The sequence below is a fragment of the Taeniopygia guttata genome, chromosome 1 (genome assembly GCF_048771995.1).
Source record: "Taeniopygia guttata chromosome 1, bTaeGut7.mat, whole genome shotgun sequence".
NCBI lineage: Eukaryota > Metazoa > Chordata > Aves > Passeriformes > Estrildidae > Taeniopygia > Taeniopygia guttata.
The window spans coordinates 25747468-25774507 of NC_133024.1; the positions used below are offsets into that span (position 1 = coordinate 25747468).

The 27040-nt window shown below is 46.9% G+C and overlaps 1 protein-coding gene across 2 annotated transcripts; it reads right to left on the reverse strand.

The window, feature by feature from the left end:
* Positions 1–2448: 2448 nt before the first annotated feature.
* Positions 2449–26439, reverse strand: HGD (homogentisate 1,2-dioxygenase). 2 transcript variants are annotated; one of them, XM_002187843.7, is made up of 14 exons: positions 26285–26439; positions 21053–21124; positions 17531–17619; positions 15756–15861; positions 13672–13731; positions 13096–13187; positions 12488–12522; positions 11265–11344; positions 11036–11135; positions 8572–8696; positions 8188–8292; positions 6926–7052; positions 3410–3591; positions 2449–2820 (listed from the first exon to the last, which is right to left on the reverse strand). In XM_002187843.7, exons 1-14 carry the CDS (start codon positions 26297–26299, stop codon positions 2689–2691), a joined length of 1320 nt encoding a protein of 439 aa, XP_002187879.3. In that variant the 5' UTR covers positions 26300–26439; the 3' UTR covers positions 2449–2688. The 2 variants fall into 2 exon arrangements, with proteins under 2 accessions (XP_002187879.3, XP_072781655.1); XM_072925554.1 differs by lacking the exon at positions 26285–26439 and adding an exon at positions 25584–25855.
* Between the last annotated feature and the right edge of the window lie 601 nt (positions 26440–27040).

Sequence of the window (27040 nt, forward strand, 5' to 3'; positions counted from 1 at the left end):
GATTTTTGATGCATACTTGAATTTTTACATGGCCTGTAGGTGCCATCATGATCCAAACAGCCCTCATTCTTCAGAGATTATGGGACTGGTTTGTTCACAGGCATTGAGGTTCATGTCAGAAGGTCAGTCTGATACAGAGGTTGAAAATTTCTCTTTTCCTGCTGGGAAAGCAGCCGATATGAAGTCAACAAAACCAGGTCTGCTGCATCCTTGCTTTTCCTGCATGATGAAGATGTAAGTATGTGCTGTTTGCAGTCACTCTCCAGCAGAGTGAGTTGATGAGCTTTTCCACATAGTCACTAAGTGGCTGAGGTTGGAAGGGACCTCTGGAAGTCATCTGGGTCCTACCCTCTGCTCAAGTAGGGCCGTCTAAAGTGGGTTGTCCAGGACCACGTATGTACAGGTGGCTTTTGAGTATCTCTAGAGATGAAGACCGCACAACTTCCCTGGGCAACCTGTGCCCATGCTTAGTTGCACTCACAATAAAATCACTCTCACTGTGTGGGTTCTTTTTGATGGTGGGTTTGTTGCTTTTTTGTTGATTTTTTTAAATGAATTTTTTTAAGTGTTTCCTATTGCAGCTCTTCTTGTGTGGGCCATGAAACATTCAGGCTGTGTGGAGCTTAGCAGTAATGTATACAAAAAAATAGACTAGTAAACTAGACTAGTCAGTGCTAGGTTTTGCAATCCATATGTGCACCCAGCACATACACATCTGTGCTCCCAGCAACCCTTTTGCACCAGTTTTTGCAGCTTGTTCTGCTAGTTTAACTAAAGCAATCCTGTATTAGTCTCTGCAGAATAGCTCCTAAAAGAGTGTCACAAATGATATTACAAGATAGGGCTGTGGACCAGCGCAGAGAGGCATCAGTGCGTGGAGAGAGTGGTATTTAGGGAAAGAAATAATTGCTTGTCTGAGCATGCTAAATTAGCTATTCTTGCTGCCACAAACTAATTTGATCTCCCAGGACCCATTTCCTCAGCTAATTGGAACTTGAGTTGCCACACATGTAAATTCTCCCTTGCAGCTGTATTTGTTTCAGGCCAGCTGAGCAAATGCTTCAGGATGGGTTGTGGTTGAGCACAGCGCCTCTGGTCTTTTAGGGCAGCGTTGGATTGATGCTTGTGGCACCTGCCACAGCCCTTCCCTTTCCAGCCCTGAGTCTGATGCTACATCCCTGCAGATTTGAACGTGGTGCTTGGGGAAAGGCTGCCCTACTTTTCTGTCTTGTTATTTCCAGAACTCTCCAAACTGCTTTCTTGCTAGAAATGAGCATGCCATGCTGCTGGAGGTGGGGTTGGGGGTTGGTGTTTGGGGCAGTGGTGCTGGGTGCAGTGAGGAAGGAAAGAGAAGTTTCCCTTCAGATATCTAGGGTGGAGGTAGGAAAGTGAATGTACCTTGTGGAATTTTACCCTTGACTGATGTGTTACCACCTATATATGCTTTGGTGATGTGTCTGTATGAGAGAAATTCAAGCCTTTAGGTTACTGGGTGGTAATTTAGGTCCCAAACAGAAAACAAGCTCTTCTCCTCTGCCTGTGAAACATTTAGACCTTATTTATCCCTGGATCAGTCTGATTAAATCAGCTTGTCTGGCAAATTGATTCTCCCAAATGTCCTTTTCTGAATTGGCTATTTTAAACATCTCCGTGTAGATTTTATACTTTGCTCAAAGCTGATGCCTTTTTTTTCCCCAAGGACCTGGTGCAGATCCAAAACTGATGATGGATGTAACTGACTGATAACTGTGTGTCACAGATCTACATTTCCTTCTCTTTGGGAAAATTGCTTCTCTGGGGAAGTAAGAAACATAGATCTTGTGGCACCAGGTTTAGAAACTTCCATGTGGGTATGTGCTAAAGTACAGGCCTGAAGTGTGGGGTGCCTGGGTTGTGCTCCTGGTTCCCACTCTACTTGGGGCTTTGGTTGCTCCCTTCACCCTGTGGAATTCATCAGCTGGGGTTTAGGCTTGCATACTCCAATCAATGTTGAGGTGTCTGCAGTTGAGCTTTTTTCCAGGTACCTTCCGGGAACAAATGCTTGGACTGCTCACAGAAGCCCTTTCACATTTGCTATGCTACAGATTAGCACAGAACTAGGGAGAGAATTTGTCAAGCGCTGACAAACAGGTCAATGCTGCAGGATGCCAGAGCATGGTCTACTTTTCTGACAACCAAGTCTTTCCTTGGCAGCCCTCCATGGATGAGCAGGTTGAAGTGGCTTGCTCTGATAGTGGGCTTAGGCCTGATAGAGCCTTCAGCTCTGTTTATAAAGCTCCTCCCATACAGACAGCAAACACTGCTTTGTCAGTCCCTAGCTTCTCCCTGGGAAAGACATAACTGGGTTGTATTTTCAGGAGGCCCTGTGAACGGGAGCTAGCTGGCACCTCATGTCCGCACAAGGTGCAGCTTTCACACCAGCTCCATGTGGTGAGAGCCACACAAGTATTTCAGCTTCAACATATCACCAGGAAAGCTTTAATTGGATACTTGAAAGTTAAGAATAATGATGGGTTTTACTGCATTTCCCATTTCACTTAGGGATGATTGTTTTCATGGCTCGGTGGCTGGTGGAAGTGCCGTTCTGTGCTGGAGCATTCTGCACTGCCCGAGTTGACTGTGTCATCACGCATAGGTATGCTGGATTTCCCTGCCTTCACTCATGTTGCATGCAGAATGCACTTCCCTTTACTTGCATTTAGGGTTGAAATGGCTTTTCAGAGGTTCCCAGCACTTGTAGTAGTTTTTATCTAGGCGATTTGAGGTCTGGAGGCCCCATTTTGTGACAGCAAGGCTGAGGGATGATTCAAACATGAAGGCCTGTTGGGAAGAGGAAAGGTAGGTTAGGATAAAAATTTAAATCCAGGCAAGGTGTCTGCTCTACCACAATCAGGATTTGTATATATGGTCCATTATTTCCAGGCTCTTTCTTCAGCCTGACCAACTTGTGGAGAATGCTCTTCAGATCTGGCAATGCAATGCTGGAATTAGTCCAGTCTCAGGAGTGACTTTGGACTCCCTGCCTGCCCGGGAAAGCCAGGTTGTTCCAAAAGCTCTGGCTCAAGGTCTGTTGAGGATCATCATTAGATTTTAGGGAATTGAGACAGGAGGCCAGTCAGGGCATTTGCTTCTTTGCCTATAGACTTAGACAAAAATGAAATTCCCAGCTTCCTGCTCAGGCAGCAGTTTACGTGGGCAGATGATCAAAGCTGCATTGGCATTGGATGTCTCCAGGGGAACTCCTGGGAGCTGAGCAGCGCTCATTGGTAAGGGAGCTGAATGCTGCAGCAGATGTGTCCAAGTACTTTTCCAACTTGCCAGCAAGAAGCAACAGTACTAGGCTTTAGTTTAAAAGTGGGCACTATGCCATGATCTACTCCAACTCCTACAAGCTCCCTTGGCTCCTTACCATGGTCCCGTCTGCAACCCGCTCTGGCTCCAGCTTGGCTTTGCTTGCCTTCTCGAAGCAGTCAGCATCTGGCCCGTGAGGGGTCATCATGCTGTGCAAGCTGCCGCCTCCCGGCTGGAAACCTTCCTCCTTTGCTTCATAGTGGCCTTTGATGAGCCCCATGAACTCGCTCATACAGTTCCCTGCAGGAGGCAGAGAAGAGGCTGCAGAAAAGGGTGGTTGGGAGGGATCACAGACAGGTTGTGAGCTAAGCTGGGCCAAGCAGAGGGTGGAGTGGAAGTTTCTAGACAGGGTATGATGCTAGAGGACATCAGGGATCCTACAGGCAATGCTTATAAAGTTGTACAGGATTTTACTACCTGGATTCAGAAACAGAGCTCCCTGATGAAGGACGTGCATTAGAAATCACCTTAATGAAGGGAGTTCCATCCATCCCTAAATGACATTGGTAGACCTGTGCTTCTCCTACCATCTCAAGCTGTGTTAGTAATACACCTGCTTATGGACTGCATGGTGTAACCTGATTTTACAGACTTGGATTAGGGATTGTGAAGCATTGGAAAGGAATTTCTGTATAATCATCCCTGTGTTACAGACACAATATATCTGATCAACATGCTCATGAGAGAGCTTGCTCTGCTGTCCCAGGTTATAAGCAGGAAATTATTTTGATACTTTTCTACCACCTCTGGTGCAGTCAGGCACGTCACTACCTTATGCTTTTAATTCATGCATTATCTGCCTATTTTTCTACAGCCACTGTATGTCCAAAGGCAAGGAGCCAAATTCTGCCCTTCCCTGAGGAAGAATACCTTTCAGTAGACCCTCTGAAACCACTAGAGTAACATATCACTAACTTAGGCAAGGATAGTTATACCTAATCATTCAGTACTTACTGAGTTATGCTCCCTGTAAGGAAAGTACTTTAACACCTGTTATCCAAGCTTTCAGCTTTCCTACACCTAATGTAACTAAACAATATGGCAACTGTCTGCTCAGCACTTAGTTTTTGCAAAACCAGGGCATGCTTCCCTAACTGTTTTATATATAGCCCTTTTTAACCACTAGTTCAGTCTTTGTTAAGTACAATCCAGGGTCTGAGATGTTTAACAGCAAAACTAATTTAGCTCAAAGCAGGGTTGGCCTATATATGTATGCAAACATTCATTAATTTTCATTCCAAGTTGTCAATGTCTCATGTAGGACTGGATAGTTACAAGATTTTCATTGAACCAGCTCATGTACTGCACTTTGTGCATTTAAACTGCAGTACAGATCCTGAGAGCTAGATAGCCAATTTGTCTGCAACAGGAATTTTAATATCTCTTAGGAAGACTGGGCAGGTAAGTAGGAAATCGGCCTGGAACTTAGGAGATGAGAAGGGTTCAGTCTCTTTTTCGCTTGCAAATTTCATATGTGAACCCAAACAACTCAGGTGTGCCTCCCTTCCCTGTTAGTTAAATAGTGTCATCTACAAGCAGGGTGTTGTGAACTTAAAATCTCTCAGTGGCCAGTAGGTATTAAGGACCCACCATCATGAGAATCACATAAGCACTCTCTCAGACAGAAGTAATATATGCCCATGGTATAAAAAGTATATCAGATATTTTCAGTCTATGTTCAAAAGTACTTAGGAGTAATTCACAGCCTGTAAGGATGTAAATGCAGCCGGGAGAAGTCAGTATTTACAAGCTGTACAACCCCTTTAGTATGTGAAATTGTTATGGTGTATAAGAGGAACATTTTTGAAACACCATTGCTATACTTGGAGCAAAGTTAATGAAATATGAAAACCATAACTCTTGAGTGCATCAAAATTCTCTGAACACAGGCTTTCCACTGTGCCTGAGGAGAGGAGGCAACAAAGGATTTCTGGCAAGCAAAATAAGCCTCTGGTGGAATACTTGGAGAGAAGGGAGTGCAACAGAACTGAACTTGCTGAAATCAATATGGTACTTCTACCCCAGAGTTGCTCAGTCCTGCTATACCTCTCTTAATGCAACAACATTCTCATCACAGCACTAATTTCAGAAGGAATTAACGTGTGCAGTGTCTTGATAATTGACTATCACATTGTCTACCTTACTCACTCAAGCTCTTCCCCTCCATGGCTGGGGTAGAGCAGACAACCAACCTACTCATCATGAATTTAATGCTCAAGCTTATGGCTGAGGTGCTGTGGTCAAGTGAGTAGCTGTGGTAGCCACAGCTGTCCTCAGAGGGTGCTCTTAGATCATCACAACATGGACAAGAGAAGGAGGGCTCTTTCTGTCTTTTAGCACAGAAGAAGCAAGGTTGAACAACTTCATATTTGTTATGGCTCACAATGCATCCCTGTAAAATTAGCACAGCTCTGCTGATGAGCAGCAACTTCATTGTAGTTAACCAGCAGCGTGTCTCACCTCCTAGGGTCTAGAAAAAGTGTCTTGGCACTATCCCAGCAAATCAGGGGATGTGTTTTACTGTCACCCTCATTATTGCAAATGAAAGCAGAATGACAAGGCAGGACTTTGCCTGTGGGATTTACTCAAATGACTGCAGAGCTGCCTGGTATGTTTGCAAGTGCCACTAATTCTGCTGGCCTCCAAGCTTGTGCTTGGAAATAATTTAAGCAGCAGAAGGAACTGGCTGTTAAACTGTGGTTAGTAAGTGTGCAGAAATCCTCTCAGCGCTTCAAAGTGACCACAGTGGGGTCACTTGATACCTCCTGGGATGGAGCCTGTTAGCTGTTGATGTAAGGGGTGCAGGATGGCCAAGCTTTCCCTCTCAATCTCACAGAGCAGGGTGTCTCATTCTCTCCCTGGAAGGGCACTCCCATGTCGGGAACTGGATTTCTAACATCCATTCAATGCAACACATTGCCACGCTTTGCCAATTCAAAGCCAAAAAACTGCTGAAAAGAAACCAGGTCTGCAAATGGCAACCAAATCCAAAAAATATCAACCAACTCTCTGCCTGAGAAGCCAATTCCTCATCACTGGCGTCTTAAATGTGAGCAGTAGCTCCATCACTGTGCAGGTGGTGAAGAAGGGCTGTGGAAAGCCAATTCCTTCCTTTGCTGTTACTCTGATCTCACTATACAAGTGCCAGGTCTACACCCCTCCGTGCTTCTCACTGCTTGTAATATGATATTTCCCTTTCTCCTGTTCTTTATCTATGTACTCTAATGAGATATTAAGTGATTCATGGCTGGGTGACAGGACAATATCTGACTCATCTGTACAATGCCAAGTTCAATATGCACCCAGGCTCTGTGTGAGACCCTCGAGTACAGACACATCCATCTATGCAGAAGCAATGGCCCATCACCTCTAAGTTTTCATGAGATGCTTTAAATAGGAACATCTTTGGATTTGTCCATTTTCCAGGGAGAACTGACTGACTCCAAGAAGCTGACTGACTGAGCCAAGGACAACAAACCAGACTGCTGCTTCCCTGCACATGCTCTCAAATAAATGGAACTTGTTTCTTTCCTGCAGCCCTGGACTCAAGCACAGCCAGGGAACGCAGACGTACGGTGGTAGTACGGTGGGCGGAAGGTATTGTTAGCTACCCCCCACCGTGGGGGGAATATGACAAAGTCAGCGAGTGCCACTCCAGCACGAGTCGTCTTGGCTGTCAGGACAGTGAAGATGGAGGGATCCTGGAAAAAAGCAAAGCAAAAAAGCATGAGATGGAGCAGGGCTCAGAGCTGTCTGCTCGGGTCACCTGGGTGGTAAAGCTGACTGATACAGCCTCTCCCTTGCCTAAACACTTTTGTCACCCACACCTGATAGTGTGGATGAGATTTGGGACCCTGGGGGACAGCACTCAATTCCATGCTGTACAGGGAGGACAAGAAATGGGTCTGGATGGTTCTTCCTTTGAGCAGCTTTGACAATCCTTTCCATCCTGGCCCTTGTAGCTAGCAGCATAGATGAGGAGGGTGGACAACACTGCAGGATGAGGTACTGCAATGCCAGGAGCAGTCTCCAACACTCCTACCACAAAACCGCACCTTTTCCTTAGCCAGTTACAAAGGACAGGAACATCCTGCTAGAGGCATTTAGCCTCATGGCCCTGTTAGTTTACAAATGGAGGAGAAATTGCAGAGAAACTGTGGCTTGTTGAAATCTCTAGTCCAGTAAAATTATTTCCTGGGCTTTGATCCCAAACCTGTCCTTCTCCTGGCAGATTTTTCTGGAGTTTTAAACAATACTTTTTGTTGGTTTTCTCACTAGAAACGCTCCAGTCTCCCTTGCACACCCACTTGCATTGCTGTGGGCATCTCTCCCACTGGACTGGTTTCCTTTTTAGATGAATTGCTTACATTAGTTTTGGCCTTAGTTATTTTCCATAAAATCTAGAAATTATTACAATAAAAGCTGCCAGCTCTTCAAAATTAATTTCAGTGCTGGACTCGGAGGAACCAGAGGAAGGAGTCTGTCCAATAGCAAGAAATAAATCAAGGCAAGAATTTGAAGCAACGGTGTTTTTGCTGAGTTGCACAGTGGATGTTGGCATCAGTATTCATTCCTCCTCCATGGCACAGAAATTCTATGCTAAGCTGCACAGAGCTGTTTAAGAAGCTGATCAACCTCCAGTTATGTTTTAGTACCACAAAAAAAGGATGTCTTCTCCTATGAAATTTTGCTTTGGACCCACAGAAAAAATTTCACACTGTTGCTTAGAGCACAACATATTTTTTAAGAGGTGCAGAGCCCCTGGAGATCAGAGTGGGTTTGGATCTTATGGTAGCCACAAAATTTTGCTTTGCCTTGCCCAGTTCCAGAACTTACCGCATGGTCAAAAGCAACAGCATTAATGACCATGAATTTTTCCAGGTGGTACTTGTATGGCGTGTAGTTCCCATGCCAAGCTACAACATTGTAGGGGGAGTAATCCTAGCAAAGCAAAGAGACAGAGGATTACCACATACAGCCTTCCAACAAAGACCACTGTTGAGTTTTTGGATAACCAAGTCTTCACAAACATTTTTGTCCCAGATTGAGGATCCTCAGCTGGGAAAATGAATGACCCAAGAAGACAAGGGCTCAGTTCTGCTCCACATAAGTGAGCAGGACTTTGTGAGATGACATCCATGCTACCAAGCTGCATGTCCCAGGCCATGCACTGGCAGTCACTGCACTTCAGTGTTACCTGTTCTCCCAGGGCATCCTCACCTGCTGGGCTGCAAACAACTTGCCCTGGTACTTGCTGATCACTGTGTAGCCCCCTGGCACTTGGCGGTCCTCGTACCACGCCACGGGCACCAAGAAGTCACGTGGGTTGGCCAGGCCATTGGCTCCTGGGAAAGAAGGAGAGGTGACAAAGCTCTTTGGGCAATCTGCTAGGGAAGTGCAATTTCCCTAGCAGGAGAGGCTGGTGCAATTTCCTGGTTTTGTGAGTGCCCTTCTGTGTTATGAGTGACCTAACTGCTTCTTGGCCAACCATGAAATCTGAAATAGTCATGTACTTCTCGTGCTCCTATGAGTAGTTGATTGTAATTCATCCTAGCATTCAAGTCCATGCTCCCTTTGTGACTAAGAGAGGTCCCACCAGTTGCCTTCTGAACAAGATTAGTACGTCATCCTCAATTAAAGGCATGTAACAACCAGGAATTAAGTGAAAAAATGGAGGATGAATTGCTCTGTTCCTGGACATCCTGCTGACAGGATGCTTAGCCTTGCAGAAGTTACGAGGCATGTCACAAGGGGGCCAAATACATTTCTGAATGCTAACAAAGATAGCAATAAAATAGTGATACCTACAGACTAGGGGCATACTGAGGGGTTGCTTAATGTGAAGAGTGTATTTTCAAAGTGCAAAGCACCATATAAGTGCTGGTGCATTCTTCTCCTCGTTAGTATTATTGTTACAAAGTGGTTTTGAATTTCTTGGATAAAAATGCAGACATTACTACCTGCTGCTAAGGTTTAACAGTCACTGCTTTTCTCCAGCTGTCATTTTTTTCAAGTGAAAAGTGAAGTTAAAATAAAGTAAGACTGAAATACAAAGGATCTTGGTCTCTGAGGGGAAGGCGAGTAGATGGTGAGAAGAGGAGCTCTTATAATTACCACCTCCTGAAAAGGCTTACAGGCAAGTGCAGTCTTTTTCTTTTCTCCAGAAAGTAAGCCTTACAATAGATTCCTGCCTTCTGGAGACAAAAAAAACCCAGAAAAAACCTAGACCAAAATCCCAAAGAAAGTGTAACTGTGTCTGGAAAACTAGCTAATGGGAAAACTTATTACAAATAGGCTGGACAACCATATCAATAATCAAGTGGAGCAGGCACAGGGTATAATAAGTGGGGGATGGCAGAAAGCTGCAGCTGGCTAAAAGGCAAGCTGTTGAAAAATCACTGTAGGCTCCATGTGGAAAATTATGTGCCCAGCATGTCATACAAAAGAGATGCTCTAGTGGGGTTCCACTGGATGCTGCAGATTGGGTTGGTTCTCCACTGAAAGAAGGACCAGCTTCACTTTCACCATGGCCATGAGATACAAATGCCCCCGAATGCAGATGTGCCACACCAAGTTTGTCAATACCAGTTAATTTGCTTGAAGCATGGCCAGTCCTCTAGATCATGCTGACAGCTAAAAAAATCTAGTGGGGAAAAAAACCCCAATCCAACCTAAAACGAAATAACCAACCCCAAAACACCAGTCTGAAAGTGGAGACCTGTTGGCTCTGGTTTCATAGTTATTTGAGCTGTTACAAGAGGAGTTTCACTTCCCCTCCCTGGGACAATCTTAGTAGAAGAACCAGGAAGTTTCTTTCTCAGCAAGATAAATTTGGAGGCAAGTACCCAAAGTATGAGGAAGGTGACATAACCTGAGCTGAGCAGTGCCAGAAAGCTGAGTGGATAATCACAATGTGGGCAGCAGGCCTTCAGATGCTGTGTCCCCTTGCAATATCTTTGTCATGGCAGCAAGAAGCTGTGCCTTCATGATCTGTGACTCTGCACAGAACAGGAGGCATCTGGCACAGGGGATCAGTGATTTATGAGAGCTAGACCTGCACTCAGTGAAAGCAGATCCTCCCCAGCAGCACCACGTGGAGATGTGAATGCGTTGCTGATCCAAGTCCTGTGCTGCCCATTTTATTGGTTTCTTCTCCAGGAAGCCATTTCTGACACTAAAGCACTCTAGAGCTCTAAGGTTCCTCTGTTAACAGAAGCAGGGGGAAAACTACTTGATTAAATCTAAACTGTGCCTTCAGGAATATCTAATTTTCAGTTGCCTCTTAAATCTGCCCTTCCTTTTACCTTTTAGGAAAATTCTCTCCTATCACTCCAGTTTATGCCATATCTGTTAGTATGAGGTATCAGTGGTGGGGGCCTTTTGGGTTTCTTTTGGTAGGAACAGTTTCAGAGCCAGCAGATGGAGACATGCTGACCAGAACTGGGAAGAAAATAATAGAAAAGAGGATGGGAGATAAATGGTCCCTTCAGTGCCAGGGGAATCTCTGGACAGCTAGTCTGTCACCTTTTTTTGGGCAGATGCTTGCTCTTCTGGGGAATAACAGTGCTGGAATGGAAAGCAACTTTGTGAAGGAGCATGTGCATGGGAGGATGTGATGGATTTGGGCTTGCAATTCGTGCCTGTCCCTATAAAATTCACTGTAGGTGTAACAGGAAATCATTACCAATGGGTCCCAGGTCAGGCAGCTCGAAGTGTGCCCCATACACCTCCAGGATGTAACCTCTGGTCTCTCCAAACACCTCCACACTGAAACGCATTCCTTGCTGGAAAATAAAGAAAGATACTAGGATCCTCCCAGGATTTCACTGACAAACCATTAGCAGCTGAGTGCAGGAGTTGGCTTGCTCCAACATCAGGCTCTGAGCCACAGGCAAGGTGCATTCAGCCCTTACCTGGATGACACAGATTTCATTGGGCTCCACTAGCATCTTCCCAAACTCAGTTGTGATGAGCAGTTTTCCTTGCTGGGGCACTGTGGAAACAAAATGCAGGCAGAGGAGCTGAAGTGTGGTGATTACCATGTTCTCTCTCCCTGTCAGAGCACCCAGGCTCCAAGAAAGAGCAGTGGGCCCTTTTTGGTACAGATACACAGTGAGTCTAGGCTCCCATGCAGATTCTTGCAGCAGAGACACGTGCACTGGAGTGAAGCTTCCTGACCAGCTCCATCATCCCCATGACACAGAAGGTATACTTGTATGAGCCAAAACTTCATGGCCCCTTGGTGTAAGGTTTGCACTACAGCCCAAATAAATAGGATTTGATACATTTGGGTCCATACCTCTCTGTCTCACAATCTTCGTACGAAACAGTGCATGTACCCATCTTTGTCATGACTGTAGCAGTGTGAGATGTCTGGGAATAACTGCTTCCTGACAGTAGAAGCAATACTCTACCAACATCTGCATTGTTTTCCATGACTCTTCTGGCACAGGAGAGCTCACATTTTTACCTGAAAAACTAGCAGATTTACAAAACCTGCTCTGGCACTTTTACTTCACAGTAGTGAGGGAGGTGAGTGAAAACAATTTAATAGCTATTTGATGGAACAAATGTTCCTGTTCGTGTCCTGAAGGCATCCCTATTCCTTACTCAAGAAAGATACAAGCAAATATCTGCCTTCTGATACCACTCAGAATATTTTTCAGCATGTGTGGACTTTATGTGTCAACCTCCACACTCACTGTGGCAGTCTGGTTGCCTGAGGCTGGCACAGCATGGCAGCTAAGCTGCTGTGCCAAATAATACTGGGCTAAAGCAACAAAGGCATCTAACTGTAAGCTGTTCTGAAATCCTGAGGTTTATGATTTCCAGAAAACCTCTGCCTGTGGTGTGTCTAATACCAATCTGGGGAGCACTAGGAAATGATCCCTGAGCACCATGGTGAGGAAGCTGGGTCACTGCTCAAAAAGTTGAGGTCTGGCACAGGAGCAGCGCAACTCTCCCAACGGCCGAGCTGGTGCCAGACCACCAAATCTGCATTGCATGGGGGTGAAGCCAACCCTCTCCTCCAAATCTTGGCTGTAGAGCCCCAGGTTCTGGAAGGACAAAGAGGCAGGCAGGTGGTAGCCCAGGCAGAACCACCTGGAGGACAAAAGAAGCCAAAGCATCAACTCACCGATCAGGAAGTCACCATCCGAATTATAAAGGCATCTAAAGAAAAAGGGAATCAGTAAGGTTAAGGTGCTATGAGCCCCATACATTTGTGCACACCACAGCCACCCTGGGGAGTTTTGAGCTGGGAGACTGACATGGCAGAGTTTCACAAATTCACAGAATACTCTGACTTGGAAGGGACCCACAAGGATCATCAAGTCCAGCTCTTAAGTAAATGGCCCAGGCTGGAAGCAGGATGTTTCTCTGATCTCTGCCAGGTCCCTGCCTTTGTACTCATGGGTACATCAGCTATTGTAAGCTGGGGAGTGGGGCTGATTTTCCCTCCTGAGCCGCTGCAGGGAGCAGCAATGCCTGCTGCACGTTGTGTGTTGAATTCTGAGGAGCAGCTAGAGGACCTAAATTCAACACATCTCCCATGTTCAGCTGCCTACTTCTCTTGGCAGTTCCTCACCCACTCCTCTGGTGTTTGACCACAGAGCACAATCCGCTGTGGACATGGAGAACACATTTGCCTGTGCAAAAAAGGGACACAGGACACAGAGGGACACTGGGAGCTGGACTGAAGTTGGTGGCAGAGCAGTCTGAGCCACCAGCACAGCAAGCACTGACCTGTCAATCATGGAGCTGTTGCAGACAAAAATATGGACAGCGATGCCGTTGCGTCCTCTGGGCTCACCGGCACCACACAAGGTGTGCAGTCCCTACAGGCAAACCCAAAGCACCAGGGGTGAGCAGAAGGCAGGAGAGCAAGGGCAGCCCTCTTTCCTCCCCTCACCCCACCCTTCTGCTGGGTCTCACTTCCTCTCTCACTTCCAACACTGCTACCAGCCATTCTCTGTGTGGCCTTTTGACAATATATTTGTCAAATGTGTTGGATTCTCTTTAGTATAATATGGGTTTCTTAAAATCCATGTAAACTAGTGTTTTCCAGCCAATGGTCTGGGGAAAACTGAGGGTTGGGGCTTTTATTTTCTTTAAGAGTTCCTTGAAAGTCAATGAAGAAAATCAAGCCCACTGTCAGATGCTTGAAAACTGCAATCCTCTCCCCTCTCAGAGATGCTCTACAAGACCAGTGGTTTCAAAACTGCCAATACTACCCCAGTTGTGAGCATCTTGTGTGCCCTCCCACCCCCTAAGGGGAAACAGAGATGGAGGATGCCCAGATGCCCTGGTTCCCCAACTTACGCTCACAAAGTCCATCTTTTTCTGAGGGGCTTTTGGAATCTCAAAAGGTTTCCATCGCAGCTAGATTGCAGCAAACAAAAAACAAGAAAGATGTGCCAATGATCAGAACACAGATGGTGGTAATTAAAAAAAATTATTTGGGGGGGCTTTAAAAATTTTTAATCATCATTTTGTAAAGTAATTGGCAGGCCTGTGTAGTGCCAAGGTCAAAAAAATCCTATTTTAAGTCTGTCTCTGTTAATAACAACACTTTTGAGAGCAAAGAAATTCAGGTAAGCCAGCATTACACAGTCCAATTATTATGGTCCTGTGCTCCACGCTAAATGATTCAGTCCTTCTGTGACCCAAACATGACATTTTTGTTTGCTCCACCTCATTTTCCCCACATCCAAAGCAGAAATAGCTCTACCTGCATGAGCAGGAGCCATGAGTGGCACTAATTACTTCTTGCAGAGCCTATCAAGGTCCTCAGGCAGAAGGTGCCAGAGGAGTCCAAAATATTTGTTGGATTTGAAACCACCTGAATCCTCTCACAAGACATTTGATAGTTTCTGTTTGTCTGGAGCTTTTTTTGGTTGGTTGGTTGGTTGGGTTTTGTTTGTTTGTTTACTGTGACATTTGTTGTTGGTATTTGTTTTTTCCCTGCCTCTCAATCACAGCTTCCCTTTGTCATCTCTGTTCCAGTCTGGAGAGCTTTCTTCTGTTTCAGCATTTTTTGCTCAGATGCCACCCCATATTTTTTCATCACGTTTGACTCCTTTTCAGTTTTGTCATCTTTTATAATCCTGCCATTGTCCTTGGGTAATTTTAAAGTGTCATTTTCCCCATTGACTTTGCATAAGGCACCTCCATATGGCCATCTTTTTAGATGGATGAGGATTGCAGAAGCTCCTTAAGTACTTGGGTGAAGCACAAAGCATTGCAGGGAAGAGTAGGTGTTGTCCAGCAAACTGAACTTTGTCTCTGGCTCTGCTTCAGAGAGGATAAGAAGGAATGCAGGAAGGTGGCTCCCACTTGCTGCCAGGAAATAACTCTTCTGGGTTTGGTGGTTGCCATTGAAAGTGGCAAGAGATGGAGTGGGCAGGAGCTTTGCTGCTGTTTCCTTAGACAGAAAAAAAGTACTACACATAAATGGTTTCAAATGCTTTCGAGCTGGGCATCTTGGAATTACTGTAATCATAAATAATCATAAAGGTAGATGTAGGGTAAAAAAAGACATCAAGGATGGATGAGGTGATAACAGAAGTCATTGGAGCTTCTTGGGAAGGAGCACCAAAGGCATGTAAATATGAGCCTGTCACTGCTCCTTGGCCAATGGCTGGAAAACATATTCTAGCAGATCTGGGAAATTATTTAGATAAATGGCGAGGCTGCCGGGAGGCTGGAAATTAGCTAATCATGATGCATCAAAGGGCAAAACCTGAGAGAAGTGAAAACCAATGACCATGAGATGATGTTGAGAGGAGAATGGCAACAGATTAGCGAAACCAAATGTTCTGGGGCTGGCAGGGAAGAAATCATGATTAAAGACAATGGCAAGGTTGTAACAGAGGAAGACAAATGCCATCTCTCTGTGTGACTCTCCAGAATGAAGTGAGATTTCCCATGAGGGCTGCAGAGAAATGGGCTGGCAGCCAGCAGCCTCTCCAAAAGCGCAGGGGAGGAGAGGATGGATGGCAGGGACATGCAGCTGCTCTGCTGGCTGAGCTGGAGCATGAGAATTTGATAGGGGACACTGAAGGAGAAGAGAGAGCAGATTAAAAGGTGGCCAGCAGGAGCCCCCAGGGGAGATGCCAGGCAGCACAGATCTCATTCTGTGGCACTGTAGCCATGCTGGGAAGCAGCACAAGGATCTGTCAAGATGGGAAGCAACAAGCATCGAGGGTGTCCTTCCTTGGGTGACTGTGGTGAGGAACAATGTACAGGTGGCAGGCAATACCCTGCTTTTGAATTGGTCAGACCCCCAGGAACCCATGGCTCCCCTCAGACCTCTTGCAACTCAGTGCCTTTGCACCTCTGATTAGTTTGACATTTGACATTTTTATATGTTGTGGCAGGACCAGGGCTCCTTCCAGCATGGTTACCTGGTTGGGGTCAGGTTGAATTTCATCCCAGTCGTGTGTCAAGTGGCCCTCTTCGAGAGGTTTGAAGGGTTTGTGGCAGACTGAAGGTAGGATTCGATACAGCCAGCTACAAACAAGGAAAACACCTGGATTAGCCTGGGGAGGAGGTTAAACCCTCTGGGTAGCTGCTGGCTGACTGAGTTCCTAGAATAACATTTACATGGATGGCAACTGGAACAAAAGGTTTATTAAAGATCAAATTAATAATATTAATATTAAAATTACATAGCAAACAACAGCTCACAGCCAGAGGTTTCCAGAGAGATGGCTTTTATTATGGGCTCTAAATACAAATATGTCCTGCTTTATATAGGTAAATGTCTGTATGTGCATTTATGTGTAATTACTTATGTCTACATTCACACATATGCACATGAAAAAATAAAGATACAGCTTTTTCTGTTGCTGAAGTGCAGCAATCCCAGAGCTGGAAAAAGAAGCTTGTTTAAACACAGCTATAAAGCAGCTCAGACGAGACAGGGATGAGCAGTGTCCAATGGAAAGAACAGAGGAGCTCTCTGGAGACAGCCTGTATCTGGATTCAGATGGATTACAAAAAGTAGCATCCTATGCTTGGTTGGCCATGCCCATGCAGCAAAGCCCAGAGTTTTATGTGGCGCTTTCTGCTGCTGTAGGAGGTCCCCCATGCCTCCATCACTGCCTGGGACCATCGCTCTCCTTCCTTGCTGCCTGCAGTGGCTGCGGGCCCTGCCAGCACTGCCACTCCAGCATCCACACACCTGCATGCTGCAGCCAAGCCCGAAGCTGGGCTTTCAGTCAGGTGAGAGAGCAGAGGTGATCAGAAAAGCCTGAGCTAGGCAGGGCAGCCAGTGCTTTTGATGTGTTAACAGTGGTAGTTGCAGTCTGCAAGTGGGAGAGGGGAGGAAAGGAGCTCTCCCTTGAGAGCTTGAAAAATTCCATCAAGGACAACTTCGTGCAGCAAACAATGATTCATCCCTTTCCCACACACACTGAGAGCTGGCACCAGCCTGGAGAGCAGAGACATCTCAGATGATGCATTTGCCTTTCATTTGAACAAGCAGCAAAAGGGACAGAAGAGCCACAGTGGGAGAAGCAAAAAGAGAAACCCATCTTCTGCAATCTGGTTATGGCTGGAGCATGACAACCAGGACAGAGATCTGGGAAGCTTGCTGCTGGCTGGAACAAGCTGTTTCTAGCACTGCTGAGGTGTGAAAGATCATGCTGGGTGCCTGGCATTTTTCTGAGGCTCTGGGCAGCCCCAAAATGGGAACAGACTGAGCTAGCAGCTCACTGGCCCCAACCAGTGTGCAGGAACATCCCTTAGGAGGAAAGAATCTTTCTGAAAGGCTTGGCTTTGACACTGTGTATCATTAATTGCTTACCAGTGCCAGTGCCAGGGGTGATCTTTCCATAGAAGCATCAGGGCTGAAACCCCAAGGTTGTTTCCCACAGCACACATAAGCCATTCAGGACTCTGTGGTCCCTGGGAACTTCCCCCTCCTTCCTCATCTTGCTCAGAAAACCACTTTCCTTCCCGCCCCAATCACTCCTTTCTCAGCATTTTTTTAACCCACTTGCACCACCAAAGACTTTTCTGTCCCCCTCCCGTGGTCTTCTGTCCTTGTCCCTTTCCCAGCGCACAGCAGAGGTTTTTTACCTTTCTAGGCTTGCAGAAAGCACTGGTGGCACTGAGGCAGCCTCGCCACTGCTCCCCCCAAGTGCCACCACCCCCCCACTGCCCGGGCTCACGGTACCTTCGCTTGTTGGTGGGCCGGGGGCAGGTGAAGGCAGAGCCCGAGAGCTGCTCCGCATAGAGGCCGTACGGGCACACCTGGGGGTTGTTCTGCATGGGAGGAGAAGGAAAAAGGAGTCAGAGGCAGTGCCATGAACTTGGCTCTGAAGCCCTCCAGCAGAGCACTGAGCTGGGCACCCAGCACCCCGATGCTGTAGGGTGCTGTGCTCTCCTGAGGCTGGGCTTCAGCTCCAATGCTTGTGTGTTCTTGCTCCCCTGAGGCACCAGCCAGAGCCCAAACCCCATCCCCACATGCCACAAAGTGCCCTAAGGAGTCAGCACAGCCACTGAGGCAGCAATAGCTGCAAGGGGCAGTGCTGCACAGGGTCAGAAACAGGTGTAGTAGGGAAAAGGAAATAATTCCCAGTGAACACAGACTGAAAAGCACACCAGTATTGAGCACAAAGTTTTCTCAGACCAAGTGTTCAGAGGGGTTACACCAGAGCATCATGTCTAGCTGCCTTTCCAGAAGGCACAGAAGACACAGAAGCTGAATGCACTGAATTCTCCCTTCTCCTGCCCCCTGCCTATGGAACCGGTGCCCAGAGCAGGCATTTTGGTGTCATACCGCTTCCTTCTGACAGCGCTGCTTGCTGCCCAAAAGCATCAGTGACCTGTGTAGCAGCCTTTGCTTTCTTGCAGAGTTTCTGCACAGTGAGTCCTCCTTTGTAGTATAAAAGGGGCATTTCCCCCTTTGCAGAGCTGTGGAACAACTAGCACAGACTTTAGCAACCCTTATGAGGATTTCTCCTTTTCAGAGAACAGAAAATAAGCATTTTGATCTAAGTAGGCCACCATCGATTTGCTTGAGATCAGCAAGCAGCAAAGGCATCTGAGAATTGCAGGAAACACACCAGTGGGACAGTCATACAGCATTTGCTATCCCATCTCCCTCCCTGCAAGGTCTGCTATAGCATCCTGTATCCTGCTGCTGAGCAGACCAGCCATCCATACAGTATCAAACCCTGCCCTGAGAGGTGTGCAGAGGGGAGAGCTAAAGCTCTCTGAAGTGCATGTAGCTTCCAGCCCTCCAGCTCCATCTTGTCAGTACGGGTGTGCAGTGAAGCAGGGGGATCAATAACCCTTGGAATTTTTATCTTAGCCAGCGCTACTGCAGATGCCAGTCTTATAAATACTGCATTGGAGAAAGGATCCACTCCTAGGACTGAAAATCTTTTTTGTCTAACTTGTTTTCAGATTTTTCTATTAACTCTTTTGATACAGGGTCCACACTCTGTCCAGATGAGAGCACGTCAGCCAGGAGCTGGATGAGTCTGCTCTGGAAAGTGGTGCTGCTGTGGAAATCCTCAATGAGCACATGCACCACATTCCACTGCCTTTTTAGACCAGCAGCCACTATTATTGATCTTCCAGTTTTAAGTGCCTCTTACCTTTTTTCTAGCCAGCCTCAGTAACAAGCCAGTGCCCCAGCCAAACTACAAGCCTGAGCCAGCACAGCAGTTTGTCTTTCTTGTGAGCACACTGTGGGCTGCCATGCACACCTAGGGTGTGGGAATCCAAGGCTTCCCTCTGGCTGCCCTGGCAGGTCTGGGACCCTGGCAGGGGGTCAGGAACCCCCCTGGACAGAGCCCCCAGAGACACTGTCTGTGATCTCTGTCCATGGAGAGGAGTTTTCAATCTTACAGGATGAATTACAAGCTCTGAGTGTTTGATATGAGTAATAATTAAGTGTGACACGGGTGCAAAAGTAAAATTTTAGATTTCTAGATTAGGGGTTCAGAGGGGGCAAGATGGAGGAATTGGGTGTGTCTTGTCCTTTTCCTCCTTCTTCATGCCCTCCATGTTTCACTGTAGTGTTGGCATTTTTCTATTGGTTTAGGCTGGGAACACACTGTTCAACGTAGGTGACAGATATTGGCACATTATTGTAAATACAGCACACGTAGTTTCTGGTATATAATGTTTGTACCATCCCACTGAGGGCAGAGCCCCACACGCTGCCCTGCAGGACAGACCTGCGGCAGGGCAGCAGAACATGTTATAGATAAGCAAAAATAAACAACCTTGAAAACAGCACAGACGAACTATGGCTTCTTCTTTAGCAACGGGGCAGAAAGACAGAGACTCTCTACAATCTCGGAATCACCAATACCCACAGATTCCGACACTAGGGGACATTTGTATTTAACATGGCCCTGTGTTGTGTGTTAGTGTCCTTACTGGCACACAACATGGAAAATATCCGAACTGGGGAAATCCAGGAAACTCAGGAAAAGCAGAAGTTGAAAAAGTCTCCATTTCACCCTAATTCTACTGGCCTCTCTGCATAGATGGGGAAGAGGAACACCAAGGGATGTAATTAGCTTAGTACCAAGTCACAGAATCCTAGAATGGTTTGGACTGGAAGGGACCCTAAAGCAACCTGCCATGGACAGGGTCACTTCCCACTTGACCAGGTTGTTTAAAGCCCCATCCAACCTGATCTAGAACATTTCCAGGGATGGGCTATCCACAGCCTCTCTGGGCAATCTGTGCCAGTGTTGCACCATTCTCATAGCAAAGAATTTCTTCCTAATATCTAATCTAAGCCTGCCTTCTTTTGGATAAAAGCCATTCTCCCTTGTCCTATCCACTCCATGCCCTTGTGAAAAGTCCCCCTGCAGATCTCTTGTAGCCCCATTTAGGTACTGGAAGGTGCTATAAAATCTCCCAAGAGCCTTCTCTTCTCCAGGTTGAACCACCCAAACTCTCTAAGCCTGTTGCCATCCAAGTCCAAAGATTACAGGACATCCAAGGGAAGCCACAGGCAGCCTCAGAATGTGTGCTGGTGTAAAGGAGACCGGCACAAAAGGAGGTGAGAGAGGTTTAATTCTTCAGGGTCTCATTCTTGCCTTTGGGCACCAAGAGATTGGTGCCATATTGGTTGCAATTCCTTTCCTTAAAACAGAATGACCCCATGTAATTTATTTCCATCAAAAATGTTCTGAAGTTATTTTTAAGAATGAATCTGTCAGTTTATTACTACAGGTACTCATGTCCCCTCCCTACAAAGAAGCTTCTCCCTTGCCAAAGACTTGTATGTCAGCTTCATTGAACCCCATTCCTACAGAAGTTGTGAAATCTGCCTCTCCTGCATAAGCATATCTCTCTGCCAATCTTCAGACTTCTGCTCTGGTTTAATCCAGAGCTGGTGGCTTCCTTTTCAGTGTGGCTGAGCCACTTGTATTGCAGACTCCTTTAGGAAAAAAACCCCTGTTGCTGAACAGAGGTAATTTAGACAGGTCTTAACACCCAAAGTGAAACTTGGAAGTTCACAAATGACTTAAAAATAGAAAGTATGAATGGAAATCTTTAGTTCTGAATTCTGCCAGCATCTTATTATTCCAGTCTTGTATAAAGAAGACTCACAGAGATTTTCATGGTGGCAGAGAGAAAGGAAACATGTTAAGATTAAAAGAAGCCAAAGGATTAGATATTCACTCAAGAGTGCATTTTGATAAAGCATGTAAAAAAACCTCAGTACCTGTCCCTCTGGTAAAGCTCCTGGACAGCGTGGATCCTCAGAAGCATGTTCATTTCCAAATCCTGACATGTACTGTAAAATAAACCACACAGCTCATCACTGTTTTGAAAACACAATCAAAACCTCTCCAAACAACCCACCCATCATTTTCCCATGCATTTTTCCAGGCTCTTTGTATGCATTAAGACTTTTTCAAATGATCTGCTTGCATGTTGCCACCGACCATTTTCACAGCTCCTGGGTTTGCTTCATTAACTATCCGTGTGGTGGGCTGGGAAGCACAGACAGGTAATGCTCTCCCAAGACTGCATGTCTATTTTGACTGCATTCTGCTCCATCAAGGTACTTGAGAAAGAACCCAAATATCACATATACTGTCAGACTCAAGGACAACAGGGTGATGGATAGGAAGAACTGTGCACCAACATTATGGATGTGTGCTAGCACCATTCACATTCAGTCTGACTTTGCTTCAGTCAGGGGAGTTCCAAAATCTCCAGACTGCCTTGCAAATTTGTTCACTGGGTCCTCAGATTCTTAGGGAATAAAACTGGGAATCATTTGGTTGGCATGCCTTGTGATAAATCCCCATGCTCCAAGAAAAGGTCAGGATGTAGATGGGATGAGGGATGAAGGGAAACACAGCTAAGTTAAACTGCATCACTGATCTTCCCTAAATAAGCATTGTCCTGTTAGGCATGAACTGTCCACCACGGTAGTAAGCAAGAATTAACCCATTTAGTGGGTGATTGTCTGGATCTCTAGAGCAGTGAATTCCCAAGAGACCCACAGATAGAACAGACCTACACATCCTTCCATACCTGCCCTGCCTACAGCTGTCATGGTCTGAGCATGGCTAAAAGCCACAGGGTAGAGTGGATGCAGATCCCAGCTTTGCAGCACTGGGAAGAGCCCCGCAGCAAGCCTGAGACACACAACAGAAGCAGGAATAACAGAGACCTTAGCTTTGCACTGTCAGAAATGTAAATACAATCCCTTCAGATGCTACAGGAAGCCACAGAGCAGCTCTGCTGAACTCTGTGTGAACGCAGAGGTGTTTTTTGGCAGCGACTGGCGGTTCAGCCCCATGGCCTGGGGAGGTAGTTAAATATTAATGCTGCCCTCTAACAACTGCAAGAGTAGCAGGGTTGCTCATCAGCCTTCAGACAGCGGTGCCAGGATGGCAAAGCCCAGGAGCCCTAAGGCTTGACTGTCACACATCCTGGCTGTGACCAGCACTGAGCAGCCCTGGCAGGCACAGGGACCATGCTCAGCACGGTATGACCCCCCGGGAGGCACAGGTCTGAGAGTAAAATGGACAGATGAAGCCCTTATACCTGGTTTATTTTATATATAGTATCACAGCACCTGGATTATTCCCCCCAGGGGTGCTCAACCTTGAGTAATTTGCAGCCCCCTTATAATTTTCTCAGTGTAGCAGACACTCAGAGAGCAAGCCTGAAACCTCCTGAGAAATCATGTGTTTTCCTCAGGCTCTTTTTAGTAATTTGTAAGAGAAGACCATTCCCAGGGGGCCCAGGCTGGCTGGAAGCCCTGCTCAGACTGAACCTGAAAATATCCTGGTTTCCCTAGGTTCAGGGAGGATATTTCTCTCGTCTTGTAAATGAATATACATATCTAGGAGCTGCTCTCCGCTGGGTTCTGCAAGAAGCATATTGATATGCAAAGCAGTAGGCCACCTAAGCAGCCTTGGCAAATGTATTGTATTGGAACATTCCCCCCCATTCCCCCCGTTTTTCTTCCCTCTCCCTTCTTTTAAACGGAAATGCAGCAATATCTGATGGGACTGCAGCAGTTCCAGAATTAACTGAGATTTCCACGCTGCATCCTCCTTTATCGGTGACATAAAGGCTGTCCGAGCATTTGCCTTCGGGCAGCCCTGTGAAAAGGGGAGGAAAGGGGAAAGAGGACGAAGAGGGAACAAGCTGATTTTCTGGAGGCACAGCCAGCAAGGTTCGACAGGCTCTGCTGAATGCTGATGGAGAGCTGGGAGAGCCGGTGGTTCTTCGGAGGGTCTGTGTGCCCGGCAAGCATCGTGCACTCCCCGGCAGCCCCGTGCCACGCTGCTGGGCTGAGGGGGAGAGGAAGCACAGAGATTTTGCTGTCACAAATCCACCTCTTTTCCTTCAGGCTAAAAAGCTGGAGACTTGCACATCTGAACTGCCCATCCCCATCCCCAAAAGTCCCTTTGCTCTGCTTGCTGGGCCAGAGGAAAGAAAGAAAACCAGCTCAGCAGCAAGCAGCTTGTGGCAGCAGCTGCTCTGTGCCCGCGCAGGTGCTGCAGCGCACCTTGCCCGAGCACAGCAATGCAGGGGGCACCTTCCTACTGAGCTGCTGCCTTCCCCAGCTGCACCAGGGGCTGCAGAAGGTGGCACTGTCCCGCTGCCTTGAGAGTGGCAGCAGAAGCTGCTGCATCATTGTTTGGTCAAATGAATTCTTTCTTGCCAAGGGAAAAAAAAAAAGAATTCTCAGGTAACTGCATTGGGGGCTGAAAAAAAGACATTGGCAGGACTGCAGCCACTGGAGGGGAGACGCCTTGCTGGTGATTTATCACCCTGAGTGTGGCTCCAAGACTTTTGCCTAGAGATTGGATGTGGCTTTTCTTATTCCCTGTTTATGTTTCTCTTTCCCTATGGCATACCTCAGAGAGGCTTCTCTCCTCTACATGCCCATAGAGGGTTGGTGTCAAACATTATCTGAGCTCCCAAAAAGCTGTGCCACATGTGCTCCCTGCATGCCTTGGAATCATCATGCTCCAGGGCTCTGGGGCGCCATGCAGGTACCCTGCTGATACATGTTGGGTGGGAGCAGCAGTGAAAGCGCCAGGCACATCATGGCCTTTCTCCCTTCCAACCCTCCAAACCCACCTCCCACTTCCCAGTTTCTGTTGCACAAGGTGCCCCCAAGCCAAGGGAAATGGCCACTTTCTGCCTGCCCAGCAGCAGAGCATCCTTCCTGGGCTGAAAAATCAGTGAAAATGGAACCCAACCCTTCTCTGTGAAGTGGCAACATGATTTGAGCCCAAGAGCACTTCCCCCTAGGTCTCTGCCTGGCCTCTACAGTTCCTAGATAAGTTATAGAAATCTCCAGGTTGGGTAGGTTAATGAGCACTATTGTAATTGAGCAGCTGGTTTCTCTGTTACACAAAATAGTCTCTGTGGCTCTTTGTTTTCAGTCCTGCTTTTATCTACTGTTGTTATTTTGCTCAAGATCCTGTAGATTTTTATGCCTTCAGGACCTTAGGTAGTCATCTGACTCCACTTTGGTTTTTGTTTTGTAATTTTTCGATAAAATCAGAGAGATAAAAGCCCAGCACAGCATAAAAAATTCAGCATAGCCCATTGATTGGAATAACTGGGATGCAAAGCAGAGTGCTCGCAATGGGTGTCGTGCTCTGACCTATAAACCATAACCTTTTGTTCTCCAGATTAGACAGCAGGCATGGGAAAAACACATTTGAAGTCTGAACACATACTCTGCAAAATAATTAAGACCCTTCTTCAAACACTGCATAATATATTTCTCTATCAGCTCCTGCTGCAGGACATGGGGAAACAACATTCTTCTCTTAACAAGAAGCATGGCACTTTTTATCAGCTCAGTCCAGTCAGCCCTAAAGTGTTTAACACAAATGCAGAAACACTGACATGAATATTTGGGGCAACGAGCAGAGCAGGTCTCTCACCCTCTGTGTGGGGCTCCACAGCCTCCTTGAAGGCTGAAGCCAAAGCACACAAACCAGAGCTCCCTGCCCTGGTGCTGCAGGGCCAATATCCCCAGAAGAAGCTGCTACCTCCCCTGACATTTCAACATCCCTGTGCTCCACAAGTGCTGGAGATGGTCCAGGGCCAGACCTTTCCTGAAAGGACCTGCTCAGCTCTAGGAGGTCATGACTAGGGACATGACACTCTGCAGACAGCAGAAGAGAGGGATGGATGCCAGGGGAATGGAGAGGAAGGGTAAACAAACAGTTTTGGAGGAGAGGTGCCAAGACAAGGTGAAGCAGGTGAGGTGCTGACGGGGTAGGGACACATGTGACATCCCAGAGAGGAGCTGCTGGCAGAGCAGCCTGTTCCCATGAGCAGCTCCAGGCAGACCCATGATCAGCCTGCAGCCACAGCCACAATGGTCAACAAGGCGTTAGGGGCTGCTAGGAGTGAGTCAAAGACGGACATGGCAGATGCAGTCATGGCCATGCCATGAACCAGGTGGATCCTGATCTGGAATGTTACAGGGACAAGGCTGCCCTGCTGCTGAAAGAGGATAGTGAGAGCTAGGAAGTGTCATGGATAGGCAGGGAAGAAGCACAGTGAAATCTTACTGTTTGAGGACAAGACTCCTCAGAGGTGAATGAGACCTGTAAGAGCACTGTGTAAAATAATGAGCATTACAGAAGGTGGTGAAGAAGCACACACATGTATCTCCAGGACTAGGAATAGGCTTAGTAACAATAACATCCTGAAAGTCCAGGGAGAAATATGATGATCCCACACAAGTACTTGAGACTCACCATGTCCTGGGGTAAGGCCTTGCCACTCCTGCGTGCTGCAGCAGCTCATGCACTCCAGTGGCCCTGGGGCAGCTGGCCCCCCACGACAGTGGTGAGGTGCTGATGAGATTCATGGTTGCAAGTCTCGTGTTCCTACGCTTGAGCCACAAACCCACCCTATCAAACCATTTTCTCAATGCTCCCCCATACTCTGGCAAAAGGTGCAGGGAAAGCTCCTGCCAGCTGCCCTGCTGGGGATTGGAGAGGAGGGCATGGCCACAGCCTTGCTGCTCCAGGGTGCCCTGCGAGGAGTCCTGAGAACCAGCCCTGAATGGAGCCACTCTCCGGGGCTGCCGGGGAAGATGGTGGCCAGGGTTGCAACATCTGGGATGTTGCCAGCCAGATTTCATAGGCTGAGGGGGAAACACCCCCTGGCAGCCAGGATGGGAGGAGGGGTGCATGCTGAGGGTGGGAAAAGACCAACTCCCACCATGAAGAGGTCCTGACCAGGAATGATTTCCAAAGGAGGTGAAGAGGGAGAGAAATGCTTATTTATAGATGAAACACAGCAAAACACTTCATCCAAAGAAAGTTTTAAAAACACACCTTGGCACACAAAAGAGGGGCACAATAAAATGAAACAGAGCCCCAGCAAATTAGTGTAAGCAGAGAAAGGGTGTTTACAGCCAGCACTGGTGCATTCCAGGCACCCAACCTCTTACCTGAAGGCCCGTCATCCTCCTCCTGGTTATCCTCCTCTTGGAGCAGACACAAACCCTGAGCAGGTATCTGGCCAAAGCAGCCTGGCAAGCAAAGGCTGCTTACTGATCAACTAAGCTGGGCTGGAGGCAGGCTGACAGTGCTGGGAGTCAGAAAGTCCAAGGGAATTTTCAACCTGTTTGCTCAGCCCAGTCTGTGTTTAACCAAACGCCCTTCTCTACAGAACCAACCCCAGGACTGATCTGAACAAACAGGGGGTGAGGGGGACTGCGTTTCCTCATCACCCTCGTTCCCCCTTAGATGTTAAAAAAGAGGTTACAGGTCCCACACATGGGGAAGGGAAAAGGACAAGGTATTTAGAACCAAGAAAAGCCACTTTACAACTGTTTTATAAGTATCTTTTGTAAATTGTACCTCTGGCAATTTTCAGACACAACCCTCTGAATGTGTAACAAATACTCGTTCATTAATTCTTCTGTGCTGTGTTACATTGGAGATAGAAGAGATCTCATCTTCATCGTGGTGAAGGCAGTGATATTTGTGAAACACTGTGTGGCAACATTACACAGCATTTTGGGGCCAAAAGCAGGGGAGGATTTTGTATTCCTGTGATTAGAGCTAGTAAGGGGAACTTACAAATTCTGAAATATTAATATTCTTCAAGAAAGCTGTTGCTGGGGAAGAAGAAGTGGCAGCAAGCATTTAGCTACAGAATACTAATGAATGCAGCTCTGCACTCCAGAAGTTGCAGGGGAAAA

Coding starts and splice junctions, on each gene's coding strand:
- HGD (XM_002187843.7), bottom strand. Junction 11,345..12,487: donor GGATGGTGACTTCCTGATCG/GTGAGTTGATGC, acceptor TTGTTTCCACAG/TGCCCCAGCAAGGAAAACTG. Junction 11,136..11,264: donor ATGAAATCTGTGTCATCCAG/GTAAGGGCTGAA, acceptor TTTATTTTCCAG/CAAGGAATGCGTTTCAGTGT.